This window comes from Dufourea novaeangliae, unplaced genomic scaffold, assembly GCF_001272555.1.
Source record: "Dufourea novaeangliae isolate 0120121106 unplaced genomic scaffold, ASM127255v1 scaffold85, whole genome shotgun sequence".
Classification (NCBI taxonomy): Eukaryota; Metazoa; Arthropoda; class Insecta; order Hymenoptera; family Halictidae; genus Dufourea; species Dufourea novaeangliae.
This window is the reverse complement of record NW_015373957.1, coordinates 55026-79730: the sequence shown is the minus strand read 5'-3', so window position 1 is coordinate 79730 and position 24705 is coordinate 55026. Positions and strand designations below refer to the sequence as shown.

Below are 24705 nucleotides of genomic sequence, written 5' to 3'. Positions count from 1 at the left end.
CACTTCCGGTCGGTTTTCTAGTTATTGCTTGCACAGTTGGCTTGAAATATTGAAATTATTTTCGATCGGTTTCTATTCGATACTTCGAGATTTGTTACGTAAATATACAGTAAGATTGAAAAGTGAGTATACACTTTGGAAGTATGGGATTCAGACGTATTTATTTCTCTTTATTTAGAATCAAACATTTCGCATAGATGCTGCATTACATTGAGAATCTAGTGACTGTGCAGGATGAATTAACTGATTGAAAGTGTTTCCTAGCAAATAATTTTTAACTGCCTTTGCTGTATATTTTTGGTGGCGATCTCACTAAAAGCCCCATGAATGCACTTGCAGCTGAATTTGATTTTAAAATATTTAAACATCGAAATTCGTCCATAGTACTATGAATAAAAACGAAGCTGTCTTAAACCAGAGATTGCTATGCTGGCCCAAACCATAATCATACATTCACCATGTTTCACGATATTTACAAAATTTGTTGATTATAGCTTCGAATTTCTTTTTCGTGAATTTTTTGGCCGCCTGTTCATTCCGAACATACTAAGAAAATCATATCCTACTGTATTACTGTCATGATCTTACAATAGTAGGATGCTACAGAAGTATTACACGAATATCACCTTTGTAAGGTGTATACTTAATTTTGGCTCTCACTGTAAATAGTTCGATGGAAAATGCATTTGCTGATAGAAAGTGGTATTAACGATTGCTCGATTGGATGAACGGAAAAAACAACGAAAGAACGTACATAGTGAATATTACATGAAGTTAACTATGCAGTGGTAAAAAAACATACATAAATTGTACGTAATATGAACGGAGGTCGCGTTACATTCTAACAAGATTCGATATATCGAGATTCGATATTTTGAGATTCGTTTCATATATAATAATAATAATAATAATAATAATAATAAGAATAATATTTATAAACGGGTTATGAACACTTTGGTACAATATACAATAAAAAATTTAGATATACAATAATGCGTAAAGATATGCCAACGTTCACGAAAACTTATAGTACTATACAGAAAATTTAACAAAATTTAACAAAGATTCCATAGAACTATATAAAGAATTACAAAGATAAACAACAAAAAAGGAAGAAAAAAGTATCACAAATAATTTCAGATACTCGCGGGGATCGTTTTAAATGGGACACCCTATATAACCACGAGAAAAGTAAAAAAAGTTGTCAAATGGCAACGAATGAAAAATGGTATTAGACGGTTTCAAAAGATAAAAATGTTCTTTTGAATCATTTATACATCACGTAATTTACACAAAATTACAACAAAACATTTCTTTGGTAATTTTTAAATAATTAAGGAATGAAAGGGTTAAGGGTAGTTTCCACCCTGAAGAATCAAACAGTAGTACAAAAAATTGCCTCGTACATCTATTGAGGTCGTGTTAAGAAAAAAAATATTTAGATTTAACGAATGCCGTAGAGTGTCAAACAATAACGCTACCAAGTGTTTTGCATAAACAATTTATAAACAGATCTTGATCGATCCTTCTTGGACACCAACGCTGGAATTCAGTATTAATTCAGCTTTGGTCAGCAGGCGGTACAACCAGAAAAACAGTACGGAGGTGTTTGACGAAGCCCATTAATTACGCTCTCTGCAGGCAACAGACCACTTTTTTGTAGGAAAAACACATCCTGTAACTTGTACACACACGGTTCACTTGATTCGAAGTTTTTTTAACCTCGAGCTTAACCATTACTTACAAGGAAACACCGTGACCGCTGAGTGGCGGATTGGAATGGAACTTTGTAAATTTATACAGTGATTCAAGACAAGAAGAACGGTATGCTTCATTCGAGCCCAATCGCCCTTTATGGATGTGAGAACTAACCTCAAAGCACTCCCACTTTTTCGCGGATAACTCTTAAAGTATACAAGATCGAAACAAATATTTGGAACAAAAGTTTAATGGTACAGTAAACTCTATAATCTTGTTTTAATAAAATTTTGGGAAACAATTTTTTTTATTTTTTTTGTAAGATAAATTTTTTTTTTTAATTTTGGTAACACAAATTTATAATGTTATGTAATGTTATGTATGTTTATAATGCTATAAATGTTATGTAATTCAATGGTACAATAAATGCTATAAATGCTATGTAATTCAATGGTGCAATAAATGCTATAAATGCTATGTAATTCAATGGTACAATAAATGCTATAAATTAATGTTACCAAAATTTAAAAACAAAGTTTTTCGCTTCCAAAAAAAAAAATAAAAAAAATTTTTTTCCAAATTTGGTTAAAGCAAGTTTATAGGACTTACTGTACCATTAAACTTTGGTTTCAAATATTTTTTTATTTTGACTTCAGTCGCCGTGAGTGTTAACTCGTATGTCGCAGGAGTAACGCTGAAAATCTGAATTTTTCTGTCTGAATGTCGTGTTGGGGTGGGAATATGTGGTTGATGGTGAAATGGTAATTTTCTTTGAGCAGAGAAATTGCGTGTCGCCTGTGTGATTGGCCTTTTTTAGTTACTTTTCAGATATGTGGTATGGAAATCTTTCAAAGGGGTAAAGAAACGTGCGAGAAAAGGCGGTAGATGGAACGGTGAAAATGGAAAACTAGACTGAAAAGATTGATGTGCACAGATGAATCGAGTGGTTTATGGCTCTGTTTTTACTGTACGTTTTATGGTGGTCGAAGCTTGAACTAAAATAGTTGATCTAAATTTGGTGCATAATTAATTTCGGTTCACACACACGTAGGTACAGTAACGGACAAAAAAGTGACCATTTTTTCTATTTTAGTTTTTATTATTTTTTAACATCATCTTAAAACTCTAGTATGTGATTAATATATATTTCGATCGTTAACTAAAAAACTGTATAAAACCCATTGATGTTATGAAATAGTAGAAATATGAAGAATCAGAAAAATGGTAACTTTTTTGTTCGCTACTGTGAGACCGACACGCTTAATTTTAAACGACGTGTCGATAGTGTGTTAATATTTCACCTACACAAAGACAACAATTTCATTCCAGTTCTTGGAAAGCTGTCAGTAAAAACATTCTTTGCACCTACTACGTGAATAATATTCAGAAAATCACGTTTAATTCATTCGATCAAACACTGTTTGCCACAGGTAGAATAAGAGTCAGTAAAAACATTCTTTGCACCTACTACGTGAATAATATTCAGAAAATCACGTTTAATTCATTCAATCATGTCGTTGATTTGCTGCACTAATGACGTAACTAAAAAATCACGATTTTAAGGAAAACTAGTTTGAATGTTCTGATCCCTAGAATTTAATACGAACATCATATTGCAGTGATTGTTCTAGCGTGGTAAGGTTTGGAAGCTTACTCACCGGTTGCAACTGATAAAATGTACAAACAAGTGTTTTATTTATACTAATAACTGAAAAACTGCAAATTTTGAGTTACGTATATGGAGAAAAGAATGCTTCTCAAACAAAGAAGTTTTTGTGCGATTGCTGCCTGCGATTTTATTCTTTAGTTTTTGTTTTATTTTTACTCAATAACGACATTAGTTTTATATTTTCATAACTAAAACTTTTTGTAAACATATAAAAGTCAAGTATAAAATTTATTTCTACCCACCGACAGCTGTTTAAGCATTAAAACTAGGAGTGACGAAATTGGGAATACTTTTTTTTGAAAAGTAAGAAATGAAGAAGTTCTATTTTTGATTTTGCTTGTTGGGGTTATTTAATGATTTCGGGGGTTGACTGACAAGATGCGTTTAAAACTCGATTCGAGCTGGAACCGAGGAAATGCGCGGAGTATTAAGAGTTCGAAACTACCTGAAAGAGGCGGGGTGTACAGTGGGGCAAGGTTTTCGAACTTCCGGTGAAGGACGAAGAGTTCATATTCTATGGATGACGTGGTATTTAGTGGTGCGGGGAAACTTGAAACTTACGTAAATATTTGTAAAAAAAAGTACAAAGTTATGCACTGGGTAGAAGTAAAACCATTAGAAGACTTTGTTCTTTTAACTTCGAATTGTATTTCCCTGGTGTACTTGCTTTTAACTTCAATGTTATTTCCGTGGTTGGCATTTGTATGCCGTCATTACTGGATTGTCGATTTTATGTACTTGTTGCATACACGACTGTCCTGAATTCATTATATTAAAAGGTTTAGTATGTTGACTGCCACGCGAGTTTTATGTGTTTCGCCCTGGGGGCCACAATAGAATTTTTATTGTTATTAAGCAGATAATGATAAAATATTGAGTAGTATGATTAAATTAGGCTAGATCCTTATCAATAGCACGTTTATCTTGCTGGTGGTCACCCGTGACCACCATGACTCTACATTACACTTTTTTACAGTTGCTTACCGATCTAACTGAAACTAATTTCAAGCAACTCTGTCCAAACGTTTTCACCGTCTCCGTAACGTACTTTTTTTATTTTAAGTAGCTGTGATTCGTTTAAATGCATATGTATAAATAGAATAGCATTTAGAAATAGGCAACTAAAATTTTGTTTGAACTAATCCAACCTAACCCAAACTAAACCAAACTAACCGCAACCAACTCAAACTAATCCAAATTGATCCAAATTAAATCATATTAATCCAAACTAACTCACACTTACTGAAACAAACTCAAAGTAACTTAAACTTATTGAAATAAACTCAAACTGGCTCAAACTAGCTGTAACCAAACACTTGCGCCGTCTCAGTGACGTACGTTTTTTAAGTAGCTGAGATTCCTTTATACATATCTATAAATAGAACAAAAGTTTGAAAAAGGCAACTGAAATTTGACTTGAACTAATAACTCAACCTAATCCAAACTAACTAACACTTACTGAAACAATTTCAAACTAACTCTAACTAAATTTTTGCACCGACTCAGTGACCTTTTTTTTAAGTAGCTGTGATTCGTTTAAACGCATGTACATAAATAAAACGGAAATTAGAAAAAGGCACCCGAAATTTTGTTCGAACTAAACCAGACTAATCCAGACTATCCCAGACTAATCCAAACTATTAACTCAGAATAACTGGGGCTAACTCCGATTAACCCAAACTATCCCAGACTATCCCAAACTAATCCAGACTAATCCAGATTAACCCCATGTGTATTTTATGTGTCCGCCCCCGATTGCTTTCGTTTTCGGATATGTTTTAGAGGACCGAAAAATAAGAGATACGTATTTTTTTATAGCGGCCCGTTTTAATATTTAGGTTTATTTTAGGTATTAGTGTAAAGTTTCGACCCGGAAGTACTATCTCGAAAACCAGAGGAGATACATGAAAACTTTCAATTGGTGGCTTTCATGGTTTTTTATGTACAATAAACTGGTGTTAACAAATTGTCAAAAATACAATTTGTTTATAACAAAAAAATTTGTTATAACTTTATTTTACAACTTATTGAAATTTGCGTAATGACATAAAATGACGAGCACTTAATTCCAAATCCATTGGTATATTTATTTTTGAAATTGCCTCCTTAGTCTCGCAGTTTTTTATTATTTATATCCTGTGCGCACGCCCGCTCTTTAAGCTTCCGATTGCCTCGGTTTTCGGAGAATATATTAATAAAAATTAAATAATGGTCAATTTATAAAAGTCAATTTCGATTTCTCAAAAAATTTGATATAATTTTTATGAATCTTTTTGTTTGCAAAAGCAACTTTTATTTGCAAACGTGATGTCTTGTGTCATTCATATTTGTTGTTTTTCAACGAACGTATGCAGCGGCACAAGAATAACTCTGGCGACGTTATTTTTCTGAAAAACATGTTTCGCAGACTTTCAAAAATAAATATACCAATGGATTTGGAATTAAGTGCTCGTCATTTTATGTCATTACGCAAATTTCAATAAGTTGTAAAATAAAGTTATAACAAATTTTTTTGTTATAAACAAATTGTATTTTTGACAATTTGTTAACACCAGTTTATTGTACATAAAAAACCATGAAAGCCACCAATTGAAAGTTTTCATGTATCTCCTCTGGTTTTCGAGATAGTACTTCCGGGTCGACACTTTGAGGGGTGGTTTCACCCCCTAAATATGAAAACGGGCCGCTATAAAAAAAATACGTATCTCTTATTTTTCGGTCCTCTAAAACATATCCGAAAACCAAAGCAATCGGGGGCGGACACCTAAAATACACTCCTTGTCAGACTAACTCTAACTAACTCTAACCAAACGTTAGATCACAAACATTTAAACGCTGCATTTTTGCTGTTACGCTACAAAATTAAGCAATCGTGGAACAGTGAGTAGCATAAAATAAATTTAAAAAAAAAAGTGTATTATATTTATATTATAATGTTCATTAAGACAGCTAAAGAAAAGCATTTATGAGATGAGTTAACTAAGGTTTTCTTTCGGGCAGAATGTTTAAATACAGAGAAGTGTACTTTTGGATCCGAAACTAGATCTCTTGTTTCAGTTAACGAAGACAATAGGCTGAAAGAAGAGAAGTGTACTTTCGTTTGTATCATTGTTCCTCTCTTGGTTCGCCGCAGGCACTTACGTGGCACGCTTTTTCATGCCTCGCATAATTTAGGCCTTAGCTAAGTCGCCCACTTCTCCGATTATAAAACCGCATGCTCATCCAGAGTTCTAGTGCCCGTTTTAACCCTTACTCGGCAGTTCTCGAGTCATTTTAATCCGCCTGTTGCTAACAGCCACTAAAACACGGATGCTTCCACGTTTTTAAAAAATTAAACGTCGCTAGGACAAACTATGTTTACCAACAAGAGAAAGTGTTATGCAAATAGAGATACTAACATGAAATTTTAAAACTTTCTAACAGGCTGGTTACAAGATTTTAAATAAAATATTCTTGGTCAGTATTTTCATAACACACTCCTTTATTTGTACAATACAGAATGTTCTAGCAACATTTAATCCTGTAACTTTTAGCTTTACTATAATCCTTAAACTTTTATTTATAACAGTTTATAAACTAGACTAGTTGGTTATATAAATGCGAATTCTCTATAAGTAAACTTTCGTGAAATCGAATAAATAGAAATTGATTTTCTTCTATACACTTTCTGCTTTCATTAGTGTCCTAACTCTTCTGATCTCACTGAAAAATATTAAACCCTAAATAAAATGTACATATGTTATTAGTAATTGACGAAACATTTCGTTGCAAATAATGGAACGCATATTATTTATTGTTACAGATTACAAAATGGGTTGTTTTGGGAGCAAAGACAAGTTGAGCAAAGAGGACATGGATTTCCTGAAGTCGCACACGAGATACGATGAAGCGACTATAAAAGAATGGTATAAAGGATTTAAAGTAAGTACAGTTTATGGTGGTATATTTTATGACATTTTTTGTTTTCTAGCCTGTGAAGTAGTGTTTTATGTTGGATAAACATTCGTACACCCTAATTCATACTATGTGATCCCTTAGCATTAGTCTCCAGGGTTACCAATAGTTACCAGGGTTACTAGTAGTTACCAGTTACGATTACTTATTAGTAGACTGCGGATTTTTATGCAAAATGACATTTTCTAAAGTAATTTTTGACGACAGCAGCAAAGATAGGAATTTATTTCTTCTCTGAAATATCTTTCTTAAGTTTTTTCTTTTTTGCATTACACAAAGCCCTATTGGCTATAAATACATAAAATCCGCAGTCTAGTTATCAGTTATCAATAGTCACTCTAAAAAATCTCCATTTGAATCAACTTTTAAACATTTAACCTAAACTTTCAGAACATACTTGGTGCCCCACCTAACGTGAGCACCTTTTAATTTTCAGAAAATTAATTTTAATAAGTGCTCAAAATCATATCCATGAACTTCGATACATTTTTGCACTAATCCCTCTACTCTCACATATTTGCGGATTTTTTGTACTCTAGGTTACATAAAGGTCACACTATTATAGGTGATTGGATTGATTGGATTATAAAAATATGTAGTCCCATTTACAGAAACATCGATGGCCTGGAAATTTCGAGAAATATGACCTTGAGAAAAATTGTTGCTTATCATAATATTTGCTCCTTGTAACTAAATTGTTTCCCCTCACATTTTTTAGCGTCTTCAAAAACAAGTGAGGTATTGAAGGTGCTCACGTTAAGTACAACATCCTGTATACAAAACAATTAATAGTACAAAAAAGAGAGACTTATCATATACCTAGTGACAAGTATACTTATAACTCATGTTTTTTATTATTCCTATTTACTACTTGAATGATACTTTCAAAGGCTGAAAATTTGATTTGATTTAAGTAATTAGATAACTTTTGTAAAAATTATTACCCATTTATTTTTAATATGTGAATACTATTTTTATCCTTCTTTGAATGAAATTTGAATAATTCTTGGAGAGTCAGTAGAACATTGATGGTCATTAAATACAGTTCTACAGTCCTGAAGTATTTATGTATTTATAATCTAGAAGACAATTCTCAGGTATCACCACTTAACGCCAGTCTTTAAACAATGTTGTAATCGATATTATACTAACAAATATGTTCCCAGAAAATACTCTATCTATTACACACTTTCGGCTATGCTTCTCACCTAAATATCCAGCACTTAATAATTTTGGATTTTTTTGATACTTAGTAAAGTCCTATTCCATCACATGAATACTCAACAAACTTCCCTACTCGAATTTGTCAAAAATGAAACTCCATATAGAAAAGTTCTACTTCCCATTCTTTGATTTATTTTCGTAATAAATTAGTCATACTTGGATTGCCCTACATTTCCCACCCTATATTATGATACCAACACAATTGATGTCAAACCCACATGTGGTCAGACACAGGACTCTTTCTGGAATATTTCAATTTTCCCTCACAATTCAGTCTCGCCATCCCCTGTTTTGTCCGAATCCGTCACCCTAAAAGCCTGACAAATCGGTAGTGTCCAAGCGTTGACAGTGTCCCATTTGTTCCCTTAGAAAAACCAGAAACTTGGTGGCAGCAGGTGTCTCCCTTTCACATATAAAATAACAGCAATTCGATTGGTGAAATTTTATAGGGCCGTTAATACGTTTTTGTGATCTATTTCACTGATTAACAAGTCGACTCTGTCTACTCCTTATTGCAGTCTAGGACCAAAGTTAGGTACAATTTCGTCATCTCTAACAATGAACGATCAAAAGAAAGATAGGTTTTTTCATGACTATTTATATTTCCCAGTTAGAATACGAGGTATTAATTTTAACTTGAGCACCTACATTATTTCTGCTACTATTGAAAGTAAGAAAAAAAAAAAATGACTGAATAGGATATACATGGTTTTAAGGTGTGCATTTGATGGTGATGAAATTTTGTTTACTTCTTATTACGTTTATTTATTTCTGCATTTTTCAAACTGAAACTGATTTCTTCGCTTTCGAGGTCACTTCAAGGTCAAGGTGCGTAGGTCGTTGAACTCATCTTAATGCCAACTACCACATTGCGTTATAAAAAATACATGTTAATATGCAAAAACAATACGATGACTTTGAAAAACCCGTTAGAATGACCTTCAAGGATTTTTTTATTACCATCAGATGCACGCCTTAAAATCATGTGCATACTATTTAGTCTTTTTTCTTACTTTATCTAGTAGCGGAAATAATTTAGGTGCTCGAGTTAAAATTAACACCCTGTATATTTGTTATATTATTATACTACGAAAAATAAGTGACCCTTCTGGAGCCTATTAATTATTAATGTCGATCATAATTCAACGATTCGTTAAGTTTTTTAGTTTAATATTTGGGTAACAGTGATTGGTACAAACGTTTCAATAATTTTGTAAATATTGTCACGTCAGTAATTGTTTACAAAAACAAAGCCTTACACTATTAATGTCACCAATACGGTCTGTAGGCACGAGCAACCTAACCTAAAAAAGTGACAGTATTTAGTAGAGATGGCGTGAACTGCTACTTGTGAATCACGAGTGATTCGATCACGTTCGTTCCCAATGACGGTGATTTTTCACAGTAATTCGTGATTTTTCGTGATCGTTTCTGATTGGTGGAGAAACATAACAGATCTTTACACGCGACACATAACCTGTATATTTTACATTAAAGACATCGAAACAAAAATTCGAGCTATATCGTATAAAGTGAAGGAATAATTAGAAACAATGAAGAATAATGAATAAATTAATGATTATAAATTATAATCTACATGTTACCTAGCAAATTATTCTTTTAGAATTTCTTGTTTTTTTCTACTGATTTTTAGAAACACAAATAGTAATGTAATTCATCGTAAAATCATATTGAATACGGTTTTCCGTTCAAAGATCAAGAACTTACGGTCGCAGTGAGCAAATTATCATGAATGAAGTTAAATCACGACCGTGATCGTGATTCGGCGATCACTGTGATAAATCACCGTTAGCGATTTTGCAGGGCATCTCTAGTATTTAGGTATGTAAGGTGACAGTATTTGGTTAGGTTAGTAGTAATTGGGATGTCAGTAATTCAATCGAACACGTTTTACGAGTGACAGTAATAGCTTTCGAGATGTATTTTTGAAACGAATGAATTTATAAACAAAAGTAGAGGTTCAGAAAGTTACAACAAATTTTTCCTTCAATTAAACTTATTAAATAATAATAAATACAAATAGAAACGTATGTTTTTAGTCAGTTAATAGAAAAATGATGCAATAATGTCATTGTCCTTTCTTAAAATATTAGTAATAGGGTCTTTTATCTTAAGCAGAAAAGACTATTATTTTCTGTCGTGACAAGACGAGGTCGTACGTGGCCTCGATTATACCAGACAGAAGTTATTGGACTTTTCGTTGAGAGATGTGTTTAATGTCACTCCTCGGTATTCATCAGATCGCCGAACGTTCCGGTTGTTCCAGAACAATTCGAATGGAAATCAATCCGAAAGTTTCGAGGCCGTTTAAATCCATCCAGACGCTTTATTTACGAAACAGTCTGTCCCTATATGCCTCAGCGATACATAAAAAGACAGAGAAAATGGAATAAAATTAATATACAAAATATTCCAGTGAAACTGTGTCTTTAAGCTATTTATAAATAGTTTTGAAAATTCGATGAAAATTTAATTATTTAAGAGAGTCCTTCTTCTCGACGAAGTTGGTATATCGGTGCTGTTTGTCCCAGTTGATCCAATCAGATAAAAGGAAATAATCTGCATTAAGCCAAAGTGAATCTCAGCGTTTATTACGCTCCTAACGAGATCTTGTAGCTTCTGATAATTGAATCCTTAAGAGTGGCTATTTCCGTTGGTTCCTTCGGTTGCTTGGTGAAAAATTGATCGCTTCAGGTTTTTCAATAATTTATACTACTGAAATAAAAATCATTAGGCATAAAGTAATTATTATAATCCTTTACTTTCTGTATCTGATTATACAAATCAAGTTTATGTCAATTTGGTTTAACAGATTTTCTCGTTCACTAAACCTTTTTCTCTATTTAACTTTCTTCGTTTAAAGGACAATTACATACATTCTTTTAAATAACTAGAATTGATTAAATGTATTTATATTTAATATGCAGTGTTTGTTATAATTTTAATTGTAATATATGAACTATTTTTTTTTTAAATGCTATAAGTCTACTTTTCTTTATCTCAAGACGTTTAATATATTGCATTTTACCTTATTTAAAAATATTGTATAATGCTAATAAGCTTGTTTTATTCTTTTAACGTTCGACATTTTTAATTTTGTTATTTAGACATTTTTATAAATATTTGCTCAGTAAAACAATATTTTTATTACCTGCAAAATGGATTTATGCCATTTTCGAAAATAATATGTTATGAAAAATGTATCCAATACCAAATTGAAATTTGTAGTTTACTTGAAGTAGACATTTCGGAAATGTAATTCTAAAATATAAATAATAATTATAATAAAAACAATAAGATATGTTATTATTTAAATGACATGTTATTTTAAAAGAAATGTTGTTACTTAGTTTAATAAAGGAACAATTTGAGGAAATGAAAATACAATCATAATGATATATAATATTAATAACTTTTACTCATATTTCATTCAATTTACTTCGTAGAAAATGCTAGATGAATTGAGTCATTGTTACAAATGGACTTTTACCAGTTTAATAAAAAAAAACATTTATGGATTCCATTTAACAGCAAAACTTCTTTTGTTATTCTATATTAACTAAAGTAATAGTTTCTAATGTTATTCTATATTAACTTTGTTGTTATAAATGTAAAAAGAAGACTGCCATTTGTAGCTGAAACTAGTTTTAACCAATTTTTTCAGAATTGTCAAAAAGGTATTGAAAATATTAAAAAACTCTAACCACGTTTTAAAAAATAAATGAGCTCATATATTTTTACACACTAGGGGGAACTTTTATCCTGACCACTGAAGAAAATTTATTAAAAATTATTCTTAGATGAAAAAAATTATTGTTACAATTGATTATTTTTTACTCTCACCTTTTGCGTCCCGTCAGATCTATTTCGTTCGTCAATTCGATGAAACGGGATCCGTCAAGGATTCAAGAAACGGTATCAGCGAAACGATAATAGGGGGAAATACTGTCTGCTTGAAATGCCCTAGACAAATGACATCGCATAAAGTTCAATCTGATAGAATGAATGGGAGTGGCAAGGCTGAAAAGGTTCGATTTGCTTCAAGGCCGTGCTGGCACTGGTCTCGATGAAACCAAAATAATCTCTAAATATCTCGCATGTGTGAATGTGCACTTTCAAAGGTTGCGAATTCGATTAGACTGAACTGACCGGATTACATTTAGAGAATTTAATACGTACACCCCCACCCAGAAATATTAGGACACTTACAGAAAAGTAAGTAAACCTGAAAAAACACTGGTCAACAAAATTTAACTTTTTATTTGTCTTCGAACATCCAGTTAATGATTCTTATAGATATTTTTTGTGCTGAATACGAATCCGTAAACAGGTTTTTGCCATCACCCTCAGTCTCTGAGAAATTTGGTTTTTAAAAAAAATGCAAATTTTCAACTTTGAACATTTCTTGTGTTCAAACATTAATAGTTCTTCAGTTGATTGTTGCGTCAAATTATTCTCTAAACTCTTCCGAATTAAATAGTATACGTTGTTATCGCTTTATCAACATTTAAATATATTTAAACAGCGATCAAAGGAAAAATGGCATCGAAAATGCACCAATTTTTACAGATATTTTTCAATTTATTTCAAAAAGTAATGGTGCAGGACATAATCTGACTGCGTCAGCAGATACAGTAAAGATTTTTCTTCCGGAAAGCATTAACAGAAATGGTAAGAGACGTTTTGTGTTCAATACAGAAGCGAAATATTATAGTTTAGTAAAATCGGCAGTGGTACTCAGAAGCGTCAGCCGAGCGACAGTCGAACGTCTGCGCTTGCCGTATAATTAATAAATAAATTGAAAAATATCTGTAAAAATTGGTGCATTTCTGGTGTCCTTTTCCCTTTGATCATTCTTTAAACATGTTTAAATGTTGATAATGCGATAACAACGTATACCATTTTATTCGGGAGAGTTTACAGAATAATTTGGCGCAACAATAAAATGAATAACTACTAATGTTTGAACACAGGAAATTTTCAAAGTTAAAAATTTGCATTTTCTGTTTTAAATCAAATTTCTCGGAAACTGAGAGTGATGGCAAAAAACTGTTTATGGATTCGTATTCAGCACAAAAAAATCTATAAGAATCAGTATACATGTTCTTTGGGACAAAAATCATGTTGACCAGTGAATTCAAATATGATTAGAACCTTTAACAAATGATTGCCACATCTATGTCGATTTTTAGTTTTTTGCACCAACAACAAGCTCTAACAATCTAGCGTCCATTCCATGGCCTTCAGGCACCATGTCATAAACCTTTCGTAAACAAGAGAATATTAAAATTCCTTAACACTGAATTCTTGCCCTTCTACTCTTCCGTAACTCTTCAGTGTCAAAGTCAAATTCCACTAAATAGCCTTACTAGTGAGAGTGAGTCCTTCAGGCAGGTCTAGATTGAAATGTACCTCCTTCACATCCCAAATCGGATCGAATAAAAGAAGCATAATCACACGTCTCTATAAAAAAAAGTTTGCCCGAGTACCCTGCTTCTAGGATTGTTAAAAAACGTGTCATAGAAATATGAATATTCGAGTCAAAATTTGATAATAATTGCCATTTATTATTTACTCAAATTATTAACCAAAATGACGTTAATACCGAATTTCCTGAGAAAATCAGTTTTCCTAAAAGTAGCTATCGTGTAAGCTGATAGTATTTTGGCATGTGTCCCTTTTTCGCTGAGCCCCTCAATTATTATCTAGTTTGAATCCTTTGACTGTGGTCGCAAAACGTTGTCCTTTCATATGTTCTCTTTATCTTTGGGGCCAGGAATAAACACTAAAGCATCACTACAGAATTGTTTTCCTGACAAAAATTCACGAACAACTAGTGAAGTATAGAGAAACGACCACAGATTGACTAAAGGCAACATCGCTAAATGAGCTAAAGGCTATACCAAAAAGTGCGTTTCTGGAGTGTTTTGAGGATTGGAAAAAACGCTGGCACAAGTATGTTATATTCAATAGAGGCTACTTTGAAGGGGTCCATATCAATACTGACGAATAAATAAATATTTTGGGGAAATAAATAAAAAATTCGAAAACTTTGTTAGCTAAAGCTAGTACTTTTCAGAGTCCTGGCTCACTAATGGTCGAATCACTTTTGAACCGCAGTGTACAACAGCAGCTAATAGGGAGAGCGTCTTATTCCGCCTACATCCTGACAAAAATTGTTAGAGCTTAACCGGGATGTGTTATATTCCACGCAGGGTGCATTCGCCAGATACTGCGCCTTCAGATTATCATTTATTCCAGCCTTTGGAAAATCCTCTTAAAGCCGCGATCCTCGCTTCCCTGGACGACATAAGAAACCACTTTGAGCAGGTTTTCGCCGGGAAACCTGGAAAATTCTCATGAGAACGGATTTTTCGAGTCGCGTAAAAGATGGCAAAATGGTGTGGCATCAGACGGGGTATAGATATAACTCGATCGTAATGTTCAGAAAGTTGTTTTCACGTTTTTCTTTTTCGTAAAATAGCTTTTAGTTACTGTACATCAGCACTGGACGTTATTCAAATAAATCTTTATTTAAATAGAGGAACTAATCCAAATACAAGCTAGGTATAAAAAATCATTCAATTTTTATTATAACCATTTTTTTTATATCTACGATAGTTTTAAAGACATACAGAGAAATATGGAAACACCTATCTACCTTCAAGGTCCTACAAACCTGCAAAGTTTAAAAAAAATCGGAATCTTCGGGTTACCGAACTTCCCTTGTAAGTGAACATAGAATAAAAACTAAAGAATAAGATCATATCACTAAAATCAGTACCGTGCAACTACGTGTCAAACAACAAACTATCCTAACTTATATTGAAACTGATGAAATCTTTTGTTTATTCCGCCAGCGTATTAGAATTATATTTAACATAAGTTTACACAATTTCCATCAGGCTGCTGCACTTAACACTATAGATAAAGAAGAGGACTTAAGTTCTGAAGAAAAAGTGCTAGCCCATATTTAGGCCGCCTCCCCTCACAAATAACGAATAAAATCTTCCTTTTTTGCCTATGCTATCGTGGTTCGTCTACTTGACACCCACAAGACTCTGATATTATTTGAGAAAAGAGTGACATAGTTTGCTCTGGTCTTCATCAATTACTTTAGCTAATGTCATTTTGCATAAAAATTCCACAGTCTACCGATCATGAATAACTTAACTGATTCTTACGCCATTAGGCGACTCTAGCCCTACGAGAGTCTCAAGTTGCAAACCTCTATCTTCACTGGTACAAATTCTTTTTTCGTCATAAGCTCTCTGGCGATTCCGCAGGATGGTACACAAGTCGGATAACCGCAGCTCACACGCGGCAGGTGCAAACACACGTTACCCACGTGATACGGGCTACCGCTACCACTACCGTTGGTTCAGCCTCTTAGAGACTAGCTGAGTAGGGTGAAGGGAATCAAATATCCCTTCTTCCCTGGGGCGTGGGCGGCATCGTAGACAGAGAGTATCCCATACTGTCTATTACCTTCGGCCATCCGTGGTATGGCCGACGATAACGATACGGCGAGCTAGCAAATTCACCGGGGACACACACGGAAGAGCTCCCATTACGGACTGGGCTCAGTTAGGGGGCTAGGCTATCCAGGGTGCTCTGAGTACAGTGAGACCTTTCTTATTCGACCTAAGAGGAAGTGTTCGGATAATAGAAGAATCGCTTATCTAGTACTAAACTTCATTTACTTGAGTAGAGATGAAGAAAATTGACTATAGTTAATTTTGTAATCCTGGGAGTTGTTTAATTTTAGGGATTTAGTATTTTAGGGGTAGTACAGAAGAGCCTTCTGTGTCTAAACTAATAGGGAGGCATAAGTGTTAGGATAACACAATAATTACTTTCTGATACTAATCTTCATTTACTTAAACAGAGATCAAGAAAATTAACAATAGTTAATTTTGTAACCCTGGGAGTTGTTTGATTTTAGGGATTTAGACTTTTATATTGTTAAAACTTTGTTTTATTATTATTACTATTATTATATGTGACTGTTTTATTATTATTATCAGGGTCCTTATTACACCACAGACCAAATATTTAAAAACGAAAAGGGAAGAAAGAAAAATAAAAAATGTATACATAGAGCTACAATATAACAAATGGTATAAATGCAAATATCAGCATCAAATTTGCGGTCTAACTATCTAACGATCTTTATGCAAAATAATATTTTCTGAAGTAATGTACAAAGACAGAATTAAAAATAGAAACATTTTCTTTCTCTTGGAGAGTTTATAACGTTAAGAATGTAATAAAAAACATATTAAACCTAATGGAAGTTTTGTGTTCTATCGCCTTTCACATGCTTATTTACGCTTTGCATGCATAAAATCCTAACTCTGTCTAGTTATCATCGAGTAACGATTTAGGGGAAGGTGTTTCCTTCGTGGGAACGTACAGCCATCTCCAGTCATGTTATCTTGCAGTCTTTAGTACAGGTGGAACAACTCAAGTACCCCCGTGTTAAGCAACTTCAGTAGTACACTTTAGAGTTGCCCCTGAGGGAAGATAAAGGAGCAGAATGGAAAAACACAAATCAGGCTGTAACTCGGGAACAAGGTTGTGTCCGATAGATGTGTACATGAATATTTTTGTTACTTTCGTTTCCTGAATCTCCCATTGGAATAGTTCCCATAATCCGTGGTGGATTGGATAGATATTATGAAAAGACTAAAATTTAAATAAAAAAAAAAACAAAATACTAAAATGAGTCTGATCATAATCATCATTCATAGTATAATTGTGTTCATTTGCCCCGTCATGTTTAAAATATGTATATAGAATTGTATACGCACACAAAACTGAAATCCTTGTTATCAGAAAGTTTTTATGCTGCTTTTTAGTAGCACCAGAACTACCAAAGCAGTCAGAATGACGTATTCATAAATGTTATTAAATGTACTAATAAGTATCCCGTATTTCTTTTTAAGAAACTCGTAATTTAGTTTAAATTCGAAATATTTTTCTGTCTTTTTCTTCTTTAATAATTACGATGATTATTTAAGAACGAGGACAGACACAGTTGAAACTGCATTAGCTCTTGATTTCCAAGAAAATAAATACTGAATTCATCAATACATGTAATGTCCCTCTACGATAACTGTTCCAAAGAAGTCTCGAATTTCGAGCATTAATCGAAGATTTACTGCACTTATTGATATATCTGATATAATAGTACACTTTCTTAGATTTTTCAGAGCTTTGATTGCAATATACGACCAAGGAAATTAATTAACTTATAAATTTACATATTTTTAAACAATTGTCATTTTTACCAATTCGTTAGGAACCAAGCACATGTTACTCGAGAGTACTTCTATTGTTAATTATTAAGAAAAAATGTTACGTTCGAAGTATAAAAACCATAAGCACATACGAATTTTCCAAATTTTGTCTGCAAATTGCGGTGAATATATTAACAAGGGACAATGAGCGTGTACTGTACTTAAAACCAACACAAAATGCGTTATTAGAACAAACGAACGCAAGAAAATAAACAGAAGGAATTAATGATCGAAAATTACAGAAAGATTTTGTTTTGTTAATGTTACAGCAAGACTGCCCGAACGGTCGGTTAACACCAGCGAAATTCGTCGACATGTACAAAATGTTCTTTCCGTCTGGCAACGCGGAGGAATTCTGCGACCATGTCTTCCGTACATTCGACATGGACAAAAACGGTTACATCGACTTTAAGGTAAGTTTTTTGAAAATTTATTTCTACAGGGTGATTCACCTAACGTTATCATCTAAATTACTTGTAAACTGTTTGTTATATGAACAAATTTTTCAAACAAAAGTTATGAGGTATCAAAAGGAGTACACAGTGTTCTAATTAGTTTTTTGCTATTCTGTTTTTTTATCGAGATATGAAGGTCAACTGGAGTTTTTTTTATTGTAATATATAAAATTTAACCCTGCAGTTGGCAAGATTGTTGAAAGCTGAATAAAAAACTGTTAAGGTACATGGGTCCAAAAACCAATAATTACCGAGTTATTCTTTAAATGATTTTTAATGTAAGTAATGCTCAAAATGTTGTCCATTACAATCAGTGAATCAATACAAGTGGCGTAGTTGTTCAATAAGTGCAAATGATACATGTTAAAGTGTTTCTTGAATGACAATGACAATTTTTAATGATACGATTTTTCATATCTTCGGATGTCATTGGTAAGGCACGATGAACTTCGTTTTTCAGATGTCCCCAAAGAAAGTAGTCAAGTGGCGTCAAGTTGGGTGACCGGTTGTTAGTGTACGGATTTTACATTCACGAAACTTTATCATAGTTCGCTGAAGAATATCTCAGTAATTATTAGTTTTTGGACCCATATACCCAAGAACTTTTTACTCGCAGTTAAACACTGCATGCACGATTAAATTTTACACATTACGATGAAAAAGAAACTCAAAGTGGCCTTCATATCTCTATAAAAAATAGAAATTGCAAAAACCAAATTATTACATTATGTGCTCCTCGTGATACCTTACAACTTTTGTTTGAAAGATTTTTTCATGTAACAAACAGTTCACATGTAATTTAAGTGGTAAAGTTAGGTGCGTCACTCTGTATACAACCCCTTATGTCTAATCTTCGATGGACGAGTGCGCCTTCCATCCAGGAGCAATTTATACAACTATACCGTGCGTCGGTTATTCCGAATGATTAAACTTGATCGCTTTAAATCGTATCGATCGGCCAGCGATTCGTTTCGAAAGGGGAGCACCAAGTTTTCCGTATTTACTAACGGGACTCGTGTCAGGTTTCTTCTTAAATAAAAAAAAAGGCTTGAGCACCACAATTACCCCTTGTGCAGTGTTCGATAAGTCGTTGATTTTCTATTGCTTGAGTTAACCCTTTAACGGTGGAATTTTGTTTTGGAAATTCGTATCTGCGTACATAATTAATTTGATTCCTGTATTCTAGTAAAAGAAATATATTTTTCAAACTTTAACTAAAATTCTAATTTGTATAGCAAACGATTGTTTATTTTTTCGCATGACGAGTATACTCGTCATTACCGAAAAATGGTGATTTCCTCATGACGAGTATACTCGTCATTTCCGAAAAATGGTGATTTCCTCATGACGAGTATACTTGCCATTTCCAAAACAGTGATCTCATGACGAGTATACTCGTCATTTCCGAAAAATAATGATTTCCTCGTGACGAGTATACTCGTCGTTTCCGAAAAATGGTGATTTCCTCATGACGAGTATACTTGCCATTTCCAAAACAGTATTTCCTTATGACGAGTATACTCGTCATTTCCGAAAAATGGTGATTTCCTCATGACGAGTGTACTCGTCATTACCGAAACATGGTGATTTCCTCATGACGAGTATACTCGTCAAATATTGTTAAAGGGTTAAGCGTGGTCTAACGACGTAAACCTACAAAGTGTATGCAAAGTTATTTTGATCAACTTTTTCTGGGGTGTATGGAGGTTACCTGGAACAGTCTCTGCAAGAAGAAAGCAGCACCCTAGTTTTTGTGAAATTGATCGTTAAAAATGCGAAAATTTAAATGGATGAGCATCAATTGTGCTGCCAGGTATATTATAATGTTGGAGCAGCAGTCTTCTTTTTCACTAAAAACCTTATTCCTACATACTAACATTTCTCTAACGTGTTGCACAATATGGTAATATGTTTTATTGGAAAAAAATTCGAGAAATTTCGATACACATAAATTGCACGTTTAATTTTAATTTTCGTTGTCAAAGGTCATTTCAAGGTCATGTCATTGTACATATCTGAACGTATTTTAACATTTGTTATACGATACCATAGAGAAAAATATCTAATTATGTACAAAAAAAAATATCGATGATCTTGAAAACTCCGAGTTAAATAACCTTGAAAAAGAATATTCTAGCAGTACATATACTACTCCTTTGATACCAGGAATTGCATATAAAATAGCTTTTGAACCATCACAATTGGACGATATTTAGGTGGCCTTTTTAAATGAACCACCCTGTATACCTTATAATTAACGTTTTATTCCTAAAAAACACAAGTAACTTCATTTATTTACAAATTACGCACTATTGTAGAGGAATAGATAATACTGATTTGAATACTTTTTTCTTTATAGTTTGCATTATCTCGCGCAATTACAAATATGTATTGAAAAAACAAAAAACATGAAAACTTCAGAGAAGTCGTAGTCGTAAAGAGGATGTTAACATTTTTCGAAGGTTGTTTTGGGAACTGAAGCGTGACCGTAAAATTTATCTAAAGAATTATTAAACACAGAATCCGAAAATTGGGGAGGAAGATAAACAGGGCCGAAGAAACGTGAACTGCGAAGAGTAAATGCAGCATTTACCTAAGTACATTTACTCGTCCTACTTGGACATGGCTGAGCCTACTCGCAACTTGCCATTCAAACGGAAGGTCACTGGCTTCTCCCTTGAATTAATGTTAAAAATAGCTGACTAGGGTAGAAGTTAGTAAAAAAATACCATAATGTAAATTTTCGATATTCCACTTCCAGTTCTATTCAGACTTTTTATGATCGTTCAATGGGAATCGACTAAAAATACTAAACTAAAACACTGAGTAAGTTACTTACTAAAGTAAATCACTTATTAAGATAGTAAAACATATTGCTACACTCAGTTACTTACTGAGTTACTAAAGTAAGTTACTTACTAAATTACTAAAATAAGTTACTTCTTGAAGTTACTTAGTAAAATTACTCACTGAAGTTACTCACTAAAGTTATTCACTAAAATTACTTACTAAAGTTACTCGCTAAAAATATTCACTAAGGTTATTTACTAAACTTACTGACTGAACTTAAATATGCTACTAAAGTTAAGGTATCTTATTAAAGTAACTTATTAAAGTAACTTACTAAATCGAGTGACCAAATTAAGTTACTTAGTAAATTTGTTACTTACTAAAGAAAAACTCAGAGGTGTCTTGCTCTACACTTATACTTAGTTTACACTATAGATGTCAAGTTAAAAAAACAATAATTGTTTTTCTATTTTATTAAAAATGATAAAAGCACAAATTTTCATGGAATGAAATAAAAGTTCAGTCAAAGTCACAAGAACTAAATTGCACGGGGTGTATTGCAGATGTAAAAATGAGTAAAAAATCTAGAAAACCACTTTTTCGTGTCACGCTTACTTTCCCAAATAATTGATTTTAAAAATTCATCTGGTACGAATGCTCTCTCCAGTACAGTTGGTTAGTATGTCTGACCATCGCTACACTGTTTCTACTTATAATGCATACAGACGATGGTATCTCTGTTATTACCTGTTTCCAACGAATTTTACGCTCACCACGTTATCAGTTGACATTAAATTATTGTATCAAATATCATGGCACTGTTGAAATTTATAAACATTAAAATTGATAGACATAACTAATAATGGACAAATATACACTACCGTTCAAAGTTTGTATGTAGTTTAATAAAACTTCAGCAAGTCAAATTAAAGTTTCTTTTTTGTTACAATTGAAGGCTACATATGATAAATGTTTATACAAGATGGGGCAATAACTTTGGTCACCTCAAATATCATCGTGTTGTAAATAAATCTTCAAATTAGATTTTCTCGATAACTAGGTAAGCATCGGATGAAAAAATTTTATTCTACATTGTCGAATTATTTTTTTTTATATGGAATCACCTTCTTTCCGGTTGTACCATCAGTTACCAACCACCCTGTATACAAGGTGTCCTATTTAAATCGACCCACTCGAATATCTCTGAAACTATTGACAATATTAAAAAATGTTTCAAACAAAAATTAAATAGTATCAGCGATCACACTTTCTGATGTGAGTAACTTTTTTTCTATGCGGACGTGTAGAAGTCATATGAAGGTCAACTTTGTTTTTTTAAACGGAATCGTATTATTTTTAATGCACTACTTCATGCTACTCGTTATTCCCTACATAAAGTACTACGTCACTTATGACGAATTAGTGCATTAAAAGATATACGATTCCATTTAAAGAAACAAAGATGACCTCCGTATGACCTCTACGTGTCGATATAAAAAAAATTTACTCACGACAGAAAATGTATCACCTGATACCAGTTAACTTTTTTCTGAACCATTTTTTAATATCGTCAATAGTTTTGAAGATATTCGAGTGGGTCCAATTAAACGTGACACCCTGTATATCTAGTCTACCGTTCACATATTAGCTGCTGAATTGAATAATTTTATATTGAAAGATTTCCGAGATATTACACAGAACAACAAACAAATAAACTGATATTCCAGATCCTGCGGTAATCGTGTGTTCAATTGTATCGCATATCCATTCTAGTTATCGAATATTAAATACGTCCGGATTTCTTGTTTAACGGATCGTCAACCTTCCAATAAACGATGCAATTTAGCACCTCACGTTCGATATCATCTCCCAATTAATTAATCGTAAATTATTTATAGAATTATTTCCACATCTTCATTGTTCCACTTTCGTGTCAGATTTCATAAAAATCAACGAATAACCATTCCAAATTCTCTCCTGTGAATTATCAGACAGTCGATTGACATAAGAATGATATTTAACACATCGGTGAATTTTCCCAATTCTGCGATGCCTTACAGAAACTAAATAAAGTAAGCATGAAAGTCCCTCTATGAATACAAACCATATTCACCGTATTGTTCTGTTGACCTGTTAAGGACGATACGAAACTGTCTGATTATTGTCACAAAGAGAACACGGTTGCCAAACGCACAATAGGCACGCAGTATAGTCCACGCTTATATCTGGCGAACAAGGGATTTAGTTTCGATTGAATGAACTTGACATCCCTACACATTTCGAAGACCCTTTAGTTCATTGTTTATACATCCGATTTGAGACGAATTATAGACCAGAGAGCTGTTTCACAATCGCTGTTAAACAGGGTGTTCTCGAACTAATGGCTGCTTACTTGAAATCTAATTGGAAGTAATATTTTGACGTTTTTCATTTTTCACTGTTTTTTTTTTCAAAATTCAAAACAGATCTACCACTCCCATATACAAAACTCAGGACACTTATCCTACTAAACGTGGAATCAGTTGTTACGTACAAAGAAACTCTCGTGACCTCTTAACCCTATTGGGAGAAGGAATACATATGGCCAGATTACGTAATTGCCCACGGGGTGTTATGGCGTGGCCAGATTTTCTTGGAAAACAGTTTTTCGTTGAGAACAGGCGTATCCCCCACTACTTTTAGACTCGATTTTCGGGATATAAAAGGGGACGCGTACAGCTCATCGGTGGTTCATAATCATACTAGAAGTCTAACTAGTGAGATCAGGTATTAAAGTCCCTTTCAAGCATTTTCAAAAGTAAGCTTAAACTCTGTACGACACAACCCCGCATTTCTCAGTGCGTGAAAACCGAGAACGTTGGAATTAGCTTCCGCGACTACACTTTATATACACTTTATATACGTTCATATATTTATAATTCAGTGTTGTTCATTTCAACTCTAGAATAACATCTAAATTCCCAGCTAGAAGCGAACCCACAAAGCCACACTTTTACCGTTCGAAGTGTACCGAATTCTTAAAAGTTACGAGGCCTATACTAACAATCCTAGTGGCTCCCTAAATTAAATAGGCTCGGGTTCGTCCACGAAAATCTTTCCTAGTGGCTCCCTGTGATGAAATAAGCACAGGTTCGTCCACGACGTCTAAACCATCCTAGTGGCTCCCTGAGATGAAATAGGCTCGGGTTTGTCCACGACAACCTATCCCAGTAGCTCTCTGTGATGAAATAGGCACAGGTTCGTCCACGTAACACACTCTAAAAACTCGCCATTTCCTCGGCTCTCGCATTCGCTTAGCCCTGGCACGTAACACAGTAAAAACTAAAATTACAAAGTTGCTGAAATCATGAAATAAACTGGCCTAGGGAAATTCTGATCACGTTGGTCACAATACGAAATAGTGCGCTACACTAACTCTAGGGAAAGTCTGCTTAGGGTAAAATAAAAGGCAGGCTGCACCAGTGTCTTGATTTAAAGAATTTTCACAGAGTTAATTCAGTGTCATTTCAGCATCAGAATTAGTTTAGCCTCAGTTCAGCATCAGTTAGGTCGATCTCCGTTCAGCATCAAAGTTAGTTCATCCCGGTTCAGC

The 24705-nt window shown here is 33.4% G+C and overlaps 2 protein-coding genes across 4 annotated transcripts in view; both read left to right on the top strand.

Annotated features, from left to right (window-relative positions):
* The window catches only part of LOC107186342 (neurocalcin homolog), a 256746-nt gene that overhangs the window by 193219 nt on the left and 38822 nt on the right, over window positions 1-24705 (top strand). The gene's annotated exons all lie outside the window — the stretch shown is intronic.
* The window catches only part of LOC107186343 (neuronal calcium sensor 2), a 176695-nt gene that overhangs the window by 134879 nt on the left and 17111 nt on the right, over window positions 1-24705 (top strand). For all 3 annotated transcript variants that reach the window (XM_015574188.1, XM_015574187.1, XM_015574189.1), the window contains exons 2-3: window positions 7170-7288; window positions 18138-18281. In XM_015574188.1, coding sequence (XP_015429674.1) covers window positions 7178-7288; window positions 18138-18281 — 255 coding nt within the window. In that variant the 5' untranslated portion in view covers window positions 7170-7177. The remainder of the gene's footprint in view (window positions 1-7169; window positions 7289-18137; window positions 18282-24705) is intronic.